Consider the following 14069-nt stretch of genomic DNA (forward strand, 5'->3'; position numbering starts at 1 on the left):
ATATCAAATGTATTTATTACATATTTATTTCAGAACAAACAGTATCAAACTTATTGTACGTAAAACGACAAATGCATATATTTCTGATTGTCTATGTAATTTTGTTGAACCTTAAAACTCTTATTTTTATATTCCAAAAGCGTTTTTATATTTGATAACCTGTTACAGTTTCCAAAAGGTTATTCATGGGCCACATAGCCGTGACATATTTTGCTTCCTTTGCAAAACACGAAGTTTTTATTGAAGTCAAAATACCACTGTGTTAACATCTTGCTGTTATTAATTTTTGATAACATTTGATAACATTTTATGTTATTTGTTACAGGTGACAAGCATTTAAAATGTTCTAAATCAATAATTACAACAATTTTAAAGCACATGTTTCCATTTTCTACAGATATAAAAATATATTACGGAGGCGCTATGTTCAAACATTTTGAATTACGAGTATAACCAAATTTCAGAACATATTTTAATGTGTTTCTAATTAACATAAACCGACCGAATGTGCACTACAGTTAATATAGTAAAAGATTTTAAAACAAAATTTGTAAAAAAGAGCTCTCGCGTGTAAATGGTAAAAGGAAATGGTATTTTTTCAATTGTAACATATGACGTGGGCATAATTCTAAAACAAGAAAATAACTTTACTATAACCATGAATCACTCATCATGGCATTATGTTATAAATATTTCAGATGCTCATTTTAATACGACTCTGACAATGCCTGTATTTTATTTATTCATATTAGCCCTATAACAAACAACTATTGCATAATAAAGTGTTAGATTTATTCAAAGCGCATTTAGATATACATTGCATGTCAGTAATGTGCATCAAACTGTTTAGTTGCATTGGCTGTTCACAGAATAGAAACACTTAAGTATATCTGTAAACTTATCAATACAATACAATACAATATTTTATCATCATACATTGTATATGCATTCAACGTCTTCATTAATTTATACGAAAGCATGACGTGTCAAATCAACATTGGCAAATAACAAATACATCTCAAGATATCAAATTTAGTTACATACAGAGTGATAAAATAAACATGAATAAGAAAGAGAATGTTTCAATGAATGGCACTTTTCGTCGTTTCTTAAGACAATAATTTTTTTTTATATATATTTGCATTCAAATAAATATATATATTTTCTAGATAAAGAGTATGTACAGTACTACAAACATTCGGCTTATTCTTATCACAGAGTTACTTTGTTGTCAATTCAGAATCTTTTTATCACAGATTTCAATATTCCATTGTTTAGAACATCCGGTATTCAAATGATAAAATATGCACTTTTTACATTTCATTTTTACTTTTCAAATGAGCTTCAAAAGAAGCAGCGTGTGAAAGATATCCCTCTTTTAGTTTTCCCATTAGATAAACAAACAAATGACTCCATGATTCGGATACCTCCTTCGTAAATTGATTGCCCATGCACAGTTCCCATTGGCGCATAAGTGCTTCGTGAAATATTTCAAAATATTCGGGCCGGAATCCGGCATATCTTTGATGCTGTTGTCCAAGGCTAAACAAAAACTTAAAGAACTCGTTGTCTTCTTTATCAAATTCGTCAACACTGTCCACAGCTGCTCCGATAGCACTAATAAAACGTTTTCCGTGCGCTTTTATGTTCACATTTCGAGCAAGTTGTGAATGCCGTACGTTGTCCACATGGAAGAGAGCTTTTACCTCGGGACAAAGTTCGAATATTCTCAGGAAAAGTTGTAGTCCATTTCCTTGCAAGTCGTTAACCAATGCTGGCCATGTCTGCCGTACTATTTGTCTCTCTTTTGAAGACAGTTGAATTGGACCTTTAATACTAAACACTAACAGTGCTTTCTTTCTATAGCTTAGTGCATTAAAATGTTTGTATGAATGTTTTGTGTACGACACTGAGTGTGAACATCCCATTGTACACTAGTATTAACTGATATATCAGTTATATATAATATTCTTTATTTGAACACAGTTTCAACGATCTAAAATATAACGTTTTGAAAGGAAACTACAAACTTTTGTAGTAATGCATATAAAATGGTATTTTTGCATGTACTGGTTTATTTTATTTTTCTAAAATCATGATACACTTTTTAGTTATTTGTTTTTATTTGTTTGGTATCTTTTCGTTTTTTAATACACAAATTGATCATTTGATCCGAATAATATCCCATTCTTTTTCGCGCATGTAGTTAATTCCAGTCACTTATCCATCTTATTGTAAGATGGCATTTAATTGAATTTGTATGTTACATCAAATTAAAACATATTGGTTATATTTAGAAGTTCCTTGATTTCAACTGAAACTTCCGATTATGTCTCTTTGAAAGTTTATTTGTTTATTTAATTTCTTGTTGCGTTTGTTTCAAGTCCTTTTGGTTACACAAGTTTATATTTCTTCAACAAATTTGTTTATTTAGAATTGTATCCAGATTTCCTGCATGTTTCACCAATAAGTAATAAATATTTACGATTCATATTGTAACTCTGCTCACTGCAGTCAGTCAATGAATTACGATACGCTCAATTGTCCAGAATTTACCTGAACCACAATATTGGAAATTCACTTTAAAAGAGCAGGTATTCATTATTATACTGGTTAAATACGATTTTTTTTCGCGTGCATACATCTGAAATGAACTCGTCTATTAAATGAAATGCACACATCCGGTGCTAAGACATTATCAAAGAAAAATAGTATGTAGTTTAAAAAATGTTGACTGTATTTTGAAATAATGTTTACTTTCGTTAAATTAACACTGCGCGAGTTTTTTCTTTTGCTGTTAGCTTTTCAATAATTTTAATTGAATTTAAGTTATTTAACACGAACTCAAAGATATTTTGATAACTAAATATCCTCTGTTAATCCTATTCTGAATTAGTTGTAATTCTTTTAATATGGATATCACACTCTTCCCGGTGTTGTTTTAGCAAACTATCACAAAGGATCACACTTTTTTTAAAGGTTTAATAATCCCAATTGATACAACATTGAAGGATCTTCACACTACATTTTGTATAATATTGATAAATTTCAACACGAAATTTAATTACTATTAAAATTATGTCTACAATAAGGTCTTTGTTAAACAACTCAATGTATCCTTTGTTTCAAGTCGACACAAATATTGACTGATATCTTAATATAGAGAGAATATAAAAGGGTAATAATCCATATCTAGAGTTTATTAAGATATTTAACTTGTTATTTCCAACAATCTTAGTATGACATTAAAAAGAATAAACTACGCCGTGATAAAATAAATTCGGTATAATTAATTAAGTGTTAGCATTATTTTCAGCATGAAGGAATGTTGCGAAATTGCTTTTTAAGCTGAAATATATTCTACCATATATCAAAATGTCTCAACCATTACTTACATGACTTAAATAGCACGTACAATATTATATGACAAAAAATATAATTTACAATTCAAATATGCGAGCATTGCTAGTATGTATGTTTCCTGTTACCACAAATAGGACATTTTCAGCGATATGTACGTTTTAAGTGAAGACGTTTAAGGATATTATCTACAAAAACGTCCGCTTGCCAGCATAATAGGGAAAGCACCAGATTGGTTATCCAGGGGTTAATGGTTCGTTCCTCGGATAGAGCGCAATTTCTCCTTGCCAAATGAGCACGAACTTTGAGTGTAATGGTTATTTGTTTATCACCACTGATTTTGAAATCTTAGCGGATAAGTAGTCGGCCACTTTTAGAGAAATGGTAACTTCTGTCTGAGTCAGCTTTTAGAGAAGCAGGTACGGTGAATCAACTGTCAAGATATGATCATAATATGTGATAGAATGATAAACAGAAACATGTACAAAAACGAATTTTAGATGTAATTTACTGTGTAATCATTAACATTCCCTAGAACAAAGACATTCGTTGTTTTATTGTAGTGTATCAATGTAAACATGCGCTTTTCTAACGTTGTTACAAAAGTTTTACATAACAATTTGTCTTTTGTTAAATTTAATTAAAGCTTAACAGATTAATTTCTATCTCAAGTGGCAGTATATAGCATTTATCATTACGTTTGGTATTAATGTAAATCCCTGTATCCAGTTTATTGTATGTGCATATAATTATACTTAATTAAATATACATGAAAATGGATTAATTAATTACGTATAGTTTTAAATTTTAACCAAAAGTGTATTTGTTTTATAATACATCTAGTAAATGACATATTTAAACATTTTACAAACAAAATTAGCAGATTTTAACAACCTTTTCAATATACGTTTTATAAACTGCAATAATAAGAAAATTATATTTGGGTTTTTTTCTCTTTTTTTCCTGTTTTTTTTTTCAAACCTTAAATAGAAATAATTCATTGCGCAATCAAGTAAAAATAGGTTTTGCAATTGTAAAAAGTGTTTTTGTTGGTCAAGATGTATCTGAAAACATGACATGATGAATTGATTGTTTTATATGAATGAAAGTCTCGCTATTAGTAAATGTTTTACATTATCCGATTGTCTATAAATCGTATGGTATTATTGCCTTGATTGAAACATCATGACTGCATTCAGTGCCTTCATTTTGATACACATCTTTGTTTTGTTTTTTTTAATTTGACTTATATAGCAACGAAATGATCAAAATCGTAATTGTATCAAAATTTACAAAAACAAGTTGTTGCGGAAATGGTCCTGAACACATGCTGATTTGGGTAAAGATGATCCAGTTGCAGTTATTGTACAACCCATTTATAACCCAAAGGTCATTTAATATGATCAGAGTTAATAACCTCAAATCATATTACTAAATTACTAAATCAGTCAATCATTTAGGCAATTATTGAACATGATTCTAGATACGTAAAACATTTAATGGGTTTGATATGAGCTGAAAGATGAGACAGTATAAAAATCTAATTACATTAGCAATTTTCTAGAAGATGTCAGTTATGATTTATTGGGGAGAAATATTTTCTGTAAATCAAAACAAAACAGCTGATTTAAACGGAGACAAATTATATGATATCATTTATTAACTTTTACGGAAAACAAATTTTGCTAATAAATAAGAACGGACAAACTGACAAAGCAATTATTTACTTTCAACAGTTTTTCATTGTGATATTTATTTCCCGTGCAAAAAAAATATACTGTACGGTTTAATTATTCCTAAAATGAGTGACGGACATTTTATGCCATTCCATAATCATCTTTCTTCTCTTTTATTGTTATATTTTAAACAATTCCAAAACGCAGGTACATAATCTTCAGAATCATTTAATAGTAAAGGCATTAGGAAGCACACTTTTGGACTTATTTTCCAGATTCCATTTAATATAAAAAGTAGTCAAGGGCACTCTGGCCAGGTAGATAATGAGGATAATGAGGATAATTTCATTACTAACAAAATTGAGAGGAGGCGTATGTTAATAAAGTATCATAGGAAAATCGCATCTTGACTTTATGGCCAGATTATTGAGTATAACAACAAATTGCAAAGAGGAATTCTGGAGAATTAAGTGCAGCCTCGTTTCGAACATAGGTTTGACAGCTATGTTCTCGTGTAATACGACTCATAATTGTACGGAACAATGTATAATACCACCATATGTATATAGGTCAGTAGGTAAATGTGTCATATTCCCCTTAAAGAAGCAGCAAAATATTACTTATTTTGCCTTATTGAATTTATTCAATACAACTCAATTACTAGGTCAATGAGATATCCGAGAAGAAATGAGATTTTTATGGCTTTAATGATCCGATCATATGTATTCACGATTTCATGTTGTAAATTCACTGTATCCATTTTATTCTACTTAGGTAGGGGTTAATTGCAACATTGCAAACGTGCATTGTGTCAACCAAGCATGGACGAAACCGTTGAAAATAATGATAATATCAAATAATGACAAATGTGTATTTACTTTTCAGAAAGTCAAATACAAAATGTAATTCAAAACTAACGCATAATTTATAAGAGAGTAATTAATTAAATCCGAAATATACCCCATATGACGGACTCGATAACCTTGCTACTTTTTATTTGGAAATAATTTAAAACAAGTACTGCTGAGTAGTAAAAAAAGAATTATAAAACACGTATCACATTACATGACAACTTTTTGTTCAAAAGAACTTTCATTTTATACTCATTTGCCATCATTCTGCCATAGAAGTGATAAATAAATGATGAATTCCATTATGGAATTTATAATTTCTATGACACGATGATGGCATATGCGTATAATGGCATTATAAACTAATTGCGCATCATTCAAATGCCGTCCTTAATATTGCTTGGATGAAACAATGTAATGTTCTCTGATTATTTATGACTTGACATTTGTTGAAGGAGTTGATTAATATTATATTGACAGTTCCGTTAGGGCCAGCATGTTTTCTCTGAGAACGAAAAGCGCGAATCATAACGGAATGATGGTGACAGCACGACAGTACGATGGTGATAGTATGATAGACATCGGTAGTTCTACTCAAGTGCCCGTGAAATTATGTATACACATGCACCTGAGGTCTTCCTCAAGCAGTAAAGCTGGAAAATCGCCATATGGCCTATAGTGTTTGTGGGACGTTTAACCCAATAAAAATATACATTAATTATGCAGTCATTTCTTAATATTAATCCTGCTGATAGAAAATGTATACACCCATGCAACCATTGCAAACCATGTTCATTCTTCACACCCGGACAGACATGATCATGATCTGCAATGTTTACTATTCAGGCAATATTTTTTTTTACTTGGGGACCATATACCGCTTATCATGGAATGGCACTTACGTGTCACATTGAAGGTTCCATGATAACCGCCATATGAATGTTTCAAAATTCCAAATTATACCATTTCATGTTAAAATTTTGAATTCTTCTTAAGCCGGTGCTATGGGGGTGGGCGTTTGTTTGCACTTTACAGTATCGTCCATAAACAGGCTCAATCAAACCGAGTTTGCAACATTTTCAATTGTGTCGTTTTGGGCTTTCTTTAGGAATTCTTATATTTTCTCCATTTTATTTTAAAACTTTCCCTAAAATTATTGACGGTTTTGTTCTAATTTGAAACATCATCTAAACACATTGGTTACTGATAAGTCACTATGTAGGAATATAAGCAAATAACAAATTAAATATCACACTAAATATAGTATTGAGATTGTCACTTACAAAAGTGATATTATAACATCTAGATAATTAGATATGCTCATAAACACATGTAAAGTCTGATAACAATGACCATAAGCGAATGACAACATGTAACAATTTTATTTTTGGAGGTAAGTAATAGTTATAGTTCAGATTTTAAAAAATATGGAATTTATTGCAAGCGTAGCGTAGCGGAGCGCAGCAATAAGTTCTATATTTTTTAAAATATGAACTATAACTGGCTTACCGTTTGACCCACTTTCGTGGAATAAGTCACGTACGAAGTGTCGGTACAGCGTTTGATGTAATACGAGTCCCGCCCTAACTAGTATAGATTGACAGGCCAACACATGGTCGTAGGGTTTTGACCTTGCATTTTTATGTATTTTTATATCATTAGTCATCATGTAAGGCTGTGTTTGACATGAATATAGCAAGAATCATGATTTTGAACCATTTCATGTCGAATGTGCTGATGTGGTCACGCGGTTGCTTGATATTGATACGCAGGTTTTATATGCAGACACAAGCAAAAAGAGGCAAAAGCTCAGGTAAATATTTTATAAAAAAATATTCTCGAATTGTCGCAATATCTAACTGCATCATTATCTGAATGAAAATACAAATTGTAACATGACCAAGCGCGCAGCTTTTGTACGCCCAACCAGCACCGAACCTCAAAGTATTGAGGTTAATTATTCAAACATAACATGAATAATCTGCCTAAAATGCTGTTGCAATTATTAAAAAAACTTTGAAAATCATATTTAAGGGGTTTCTTTGATATTTGCATTTTGCAGGCCGATTTGAAAAGCTTTTGACATCTGATGACATTAAGAAAGACCAGAAATACAGTGCCCTATAATACAACGAAAAACAACAACTGGGCAGTGCGCGTCTGGAGGGAGTTGGCTGAAAACCGCAACCTACAACCGGAGACTAAGCAAGAGCGTGGTTGTCCTATTCCCGTTCAAATAGAGCAGTTCCGTTCATGTGCAGAAATGGATTTTTGGTTACAACGATTCATCAGTGAAATTGAAAGGAAAAATGGTGTATGTTATCCTCCAACAACTTTACTAAACATTGCTGCAAGGCTACAACGGTATCTTCGAAATGAAAAATCCATGCACGTGAACTTTGTTAAAACTGAAGATCTTTTTTTCTGAACTTCGCAGAATATTGGATCCATGCATGCGCGAGTTGACTAACGAGGGTATAGGGGTCGAAGTCAACTGTTAAAAAAGTGGAGATTTTAACAAAATGTGGAAAAAAAATGTCTTGGAATTATGAAAAATGTATATTCTGTATGATCTTTTAAAGATATGTGTTAGTTTCGAACTTTGAGATTTCTCTCGCTCCATGTCTATTATTTTCAGTTATCAGCCACAAACTGTTTTCTAATGTTTGAATTATAACCATGACGGTATAGGGAATGTAATGTTTCAATAATTTTTATACATGTAAAAGCTTGGATTTATAAATAACCGTATGAAATCGCTTTCTTATTTGTTTACTTTATTCGCATGCTACATTCATTGTCCAATGTAAAACTCCGCCCATATCCATAACGTCATATTTGCCAGATACCACGTCAATACCTGTTAAAATATGTCAACTTATTTTTCACATACACCAGTCCCGGTATAGTGTATGCAATATATTTCAAATAAATTGGAGCATTTGATTGGATAAGAAAGTGGGACAAACGGTAATTTTAACTGTACATATTAACATGGAAAAAATACGTACATGTACAACAAGTTTACAATAGCTAAAGATCTCAAAAGCTACAATGTCAAAGCCAGTAGAAGAACACTAGAAGGGAGGTTAATCTGAAAATGTGAAGACGCTTAGCAATGTAAAAGTAATATTCCCCTTTGCATGATAAAACATTATATTCTGTACACAAAAAATCTTCTTAAAAAGGCTCTTAGATAAATATAGTTTTCTATATATATATACCTTTGATCATTTTTGTTGTTACCAAGTCTGGGAATCAGAAGTGCGTCGTTCCCTACAAAATGTAAACAAACGCCGCCATCTTTGAATGGAAAGGGAATATTTTGTTAATTAATCTTTTTGTTGAAGACTGAAAACCAGATACGTATAATTATGTATTAGCGCACTTCAAATTGCATTGATACATGTGGTTATGTTGTTAGCACTATCATTTTTGTAAAACGAACGTTAAAGCGATCTCAATTACAGATTTATTCTTCCAAAAATTGCTCTAATATTTGATTTCCACTTAAAATATTTCGATGTCATATCTAAACCAAACATCGATAAAAAAGGGTAAAATACTCTTTTAAAGGGATTTGGGTTATTAACAGAAAAATACTGTAGACTTACTGTGGCGGCTGTAAAAAGTCTCCCCGTACATTTAATCAATGATGTTATATTTTCGATCCTTGAAGATCGTTCAGCACGACATTATTGTTGTGCTTGTGGTATTTTTAGTTTCAATTTTTCGGCATTTCCTAGTTGGGTGGTTCCAATATTCCTACTTGAATAATGTCGAATCACCCTTAGGATATGTTGCCCGCTTTTTAAATTTGTCTTTTGACGTCTTATCTGTGATACGCAGGCTTCATAACCTCTGATCCCCTTTCAAAATTCCATTTTATTTAGTTCCGCCCATTGTTTTCTCGTTTAGGGCACACGCTTTTTATTACTTGGGGACCATACGCCGCTTTTCATGGAATGGCGCGGAAGTGTCACATTGAAGGTTCCATGATAACCGCCGTATGAACACATCTGCGGATATTTCTAAATTCAAAATTTTACCATTTCATGTTTAAATGTTGAATTCTGCTTAAGCCGGTGCTAGGGGGCGTGGACGGTAACTTGCACTTTCCAGTACCGTCCATGAACAGGCTCAATCAAACCGAGCCTGCAACATTTTCAATTTTGCCTTGTTGGACTTTCTTTAGGGATTCTCTTTTTATCTATTTTGTAAACTCGTGCAAGAATAAACATATTGTTTATGTAACGAATGACGTCAAATACATGGTGGTAAATGTTTTACCAGGAAAACGCATCCCTTTAGTGCTTGAAATTATTATTGTCCAATAAGATTGAATTATTTGAAATGAATCGTAACACATTTCTTTAGTAAAATCGACTATTTATACCAGTCAAAACAATTTTAAACACTAAATTAGTTTGTGATCATAAATGACCAATTTATTTTTTTTATATAAATGTTTACTAATAAACACTAACCTGTGCGTGCTTTACATTTATTTGCTTGAAATTCAATTGTTTGACACAAATACTAAATTGTAAATAGGTCTCCTTACAATGGCACCTGATTAATCTATATAATCATGTAAACAACGATATTCATGTCAAAATGACGTCATCATGACGTCAATTAACGTAAACATTTTGTTCATCACTGATGATTAATGAACTAGTCCTTAACGAGGATATTTCACGCGTTCCTCATTTTTTCTGGCACTAATGATACTATTAAAGTACGTTTCACTGAATGGTTCGTTATATATGCATCACTAGCTCTAATCAAGCGTTTAATCAAGACAAAGTAAGGTGAAAGTATATCGCATAGTGGAAGAATTTGAAATCAGAACAGATTGAAAATTCTCAGCTTTGATACATTTCTAACCTTTTGTTTGTAAAATTGAAGCACGGGGAACTATTAAGTCACTTCAATTGTGGTATTTATTAAAAAGTAAGTTTTTCTTAAACATAATATAAAAAGATAAAATAGTATGTGTTTCTTTTTGGTACTTTGTATAAATTGAAATAAATATGATCTTAAATTACAATTAAGTGAGCAATTAAAATTTGAAAACTTGGCATGTTTCAATGCTTTTTCAAAAAATTAAATCCTGAATTTGAATGCATTCTTAAATGAAAAAAAAATTATGTCAAGAATAATTTGAGTTGGTATTTATATAAAGCTTTTATGTTTTTATTCAGCCGCATAAAATATGGGTGGAACTTGTTCTGTGTGCAACATCAGAAACTCGGGCAAACGTATTGATCGTGCTCAAAGTCCATGGCAACAACGTGAAAAGATATCAAGAAGTTTAGACATGTCTTCAGAGGAAATTGATATTCTACAAAAGACATGGCCCATCATTGCAAAGGACTTAAAAGAAACCGGCTTACAGGTATTTCTTAAAATATTTGACATGTGTCCGGAAATTAAAAAATCATTTGCTCTTGAAAATGTTCCAAGTTCGGAGTTATCAAGAAACGCATTTATTAAAGCTCATGGTACACGTGTTATGACCACAATATCCTCAGCGGTGGAAGGGGTCCAGGACATTGGACGGAATAATAATTCACTTTGTAAACTATTAACTGTTCTTGGTCAGCAGCATAAACGTCATATTGGATTTAGACCTGAATTTTTTGAAATATTTTATGAATCGCTCATGCGGCAATGGGAACGCTGTTTAGGGTACGCATTCACACCGGAAGTGTCTGACACGTGGAGTCATCTATTTGTATTCATCATGGTAACGTTAGAAGAAGGATGTAACACACCGGATATGAAGTAAAATGTTTATTTTTTCATTTTCAAAGATGCAACTGTACAATAATGTTGTTATTCATAATTACTATGATTGATGTAGTCTTCACACGAAAATGGATTTAACCGGGAGAATGACAAAAATTTAAAAAACTTATCGGAGGTAATAAAAACGTTAATGTACGTATACTTTTCACTGGAAGTATAGGATTCATCCATACGTCGATTCCATTGCGAAAACATTATTCTCATCTCTATAATGTAGCATCTACAATCTATAAAATACAATGTCATGATCAATAAAGTTGATAAAATTGGCAATAGTTCTGTCCCTTGTCTAATCATCCTCGGAAACCCAGCCTATATACCGTGCACCAGTATATACGGAATATGTTCCGTGGGTTCCGACGATGTATCCAATAAGTGTTCAATAAATCCTGGACATAAGGACTCTCATTTGACTCACATAAAACACGGACAATATGAACATTTCAGGACTTTTCCATGTATGATTGATTTTTTATGAAAAAAGTTAAAGCATATTCTATAAAAGGATTTATAGATGTTCCTATATATCAATTTGTCTAAATGTATTACATGTAGTTATGTCTAAATGTATTAATGACATTAGCGGTGGTCCGTTGGTCCGAGACCACCTGGTTTTGTCAAGGACCAACTAATTTTAAAAGCCACTGGTCCGTTGGACCACTTGAATTTTCTGGTTGGTGCAAGGCTCATTTTGGAGAATGGCGATTTGGTCAAAAACACGTTATATACATTTCGTTTAAAAACATTTGTCCGATGTATATGTACATGTATATGGTTCATAAAAAATACAAAATATTTAAATCTCTGATTAGTTAAAGAAGTTCTTAAGTCATCAATAACTTTCATTTTCAGTCCCTTATATTTTCTTTATGCAAGTTAAACGAGTTAAGAAGTTAACAGTCAGAAAATAACAGACACAAATGGTTGAGTTGAGGGAGAAATCATGTCAATGTAAAAGTTAACATAAATAAGAGTCCTGTTGTTAATTTTTTAATGAGATTCAAAACAAACAAATAACTTCATAATAAAATACCTAATAACTTTCATTCCTTAATTTCTGATTATATAAAAATATATATCTAAAATATTTGTTTTATTGAAGGTTAATAATACATCTTTGTCATCAATTTAAGCATATATTTTTCTAAATTTGCAGTAAAATGATATAATAATAAAAACTGACCACCTGACTTCTGGAAGGATCACCTTAATTTCAAATCTAGTGGTCCGGCTTACCACCTGCTAAAAAAGTAAGTGTCGAGGCCTGACATGTAGTTACAAAAAGATAATAAATAACTTCTACGTTAAAGATATAAGAAGTAATTTGTAAAGGATCATAAAGAGGAGCTGAGCATGTCAAATGTGTTAGATGCAATGCCTATATAGAATTTAGATAAATTCTCGACATGGGAAAAAGGGAGATAAATAGAAAAAATAGACAAAAAAGGAAGAAAAAGAGGAGATCAGAATGGAGACAGAGAAAGTGAAGTAATTAAGGATGTCACTGTGATATAATGGGAAGTGTAGGTCCTATTTAAGACAAGAACTAAATATTTTATTTACCATGTATAAGCCAATTTAAAATGATTTCTATATAAGTAATACGGTGATATGTATTCCTGTGATAATATGCTGTAGTTATTAAAGCATATGACAAGGAAATACATGAATTAAAGGCTACGGAAGCAAAAACGTGTAACTCTTGCGAAACTAAATGCAAGAGCGCCCTTACTTGCGCCATACCTTACAAATTTACTACAAAGTGGCATAGATTTGTTATTTGAAACACATAAATATACAAGATATACCAAATTCAAGAGTTATATTATCAGTTAAATTAAATTTCCAAATTCATATGTATGCATTATGAAAGCGTCTGCATGCATAATCAAGTACAGAATTGTTACCATAATGTAAGAAACTTATTTTGCAAAACTAGTATTTAGTTCCATTGGAAACAGCTATCTCTGACTGCTCTCTCGTGGTCCTGATCATCCGCGCAGTCTGATCAGGATCCATGCTGTTCGCTATCAGTTTCTCTAGTTGTTATAGGGTTGGTAAGCGAACAGCATTGATCCTGATCAGACTGCGCGGATGCGCAGACTGGTCTGGATCCATGCTGGTCGCAAACCCACTATGTTGGTTTTGTTGTGACGCGGCTCAGATGTTTTTATTCATATGAGAGGTGAGCATCGCCGAAATGAAGTGTAGATTGTCTGTTGTTATCTAACGTAGATTGTCAAGAAGTTCAGCACGTTGTGCATTACTTCGTGGACACATGAATAAGTAATGGCATTTGTTATTTTTAAAGGGGGTTGTTTTGGACATGTTAGATATAAGATTAACACATTCCTGTGTAGTTGTTTTT

General features: G+C 31.9%; 1 protein-coding gene across 1 annotated transcript; it reads right to left on the minus strand.

Annotated features, from left to right (window-relative positions):
- Positions 1–778: 778 nt before the first annotated feature.
- LOC132744036 (neuroglobin-like) lies at positions 779–3229 on the minus strand. The gene has a single exon (XM_060732646.1). It carries the CDS (start codon positions 1926–1928, stop codon positions 1314–1316), a length of 615 nt encoding a protein of 204 aa, XP_060588629.1. The 5' UTR covers positions 1929–3229; the 3' UTR covers positions 779–1313.
- Between the last annotated feature and the right edge of the window lie 10840 nt (positions 3230–14069).

The sequence above is a fragment of the Ruditapes philippinarum genome, unplaced genomic scaffold (assembly GCF_026571515.1).
Source record: "Ruditapes philippinarum isolate M1 unplaced genomic scaffold, ASM2657151v2 ctg1811_1_1_1_1, whole genome shotgun sequence".
NCBI classification, from domain to species: Eukaryota; Metazoa; Mollusca; class Bivalvia; order Venerida; family Veneridae; genus Ruditapes; species Ruditapes philippinarum.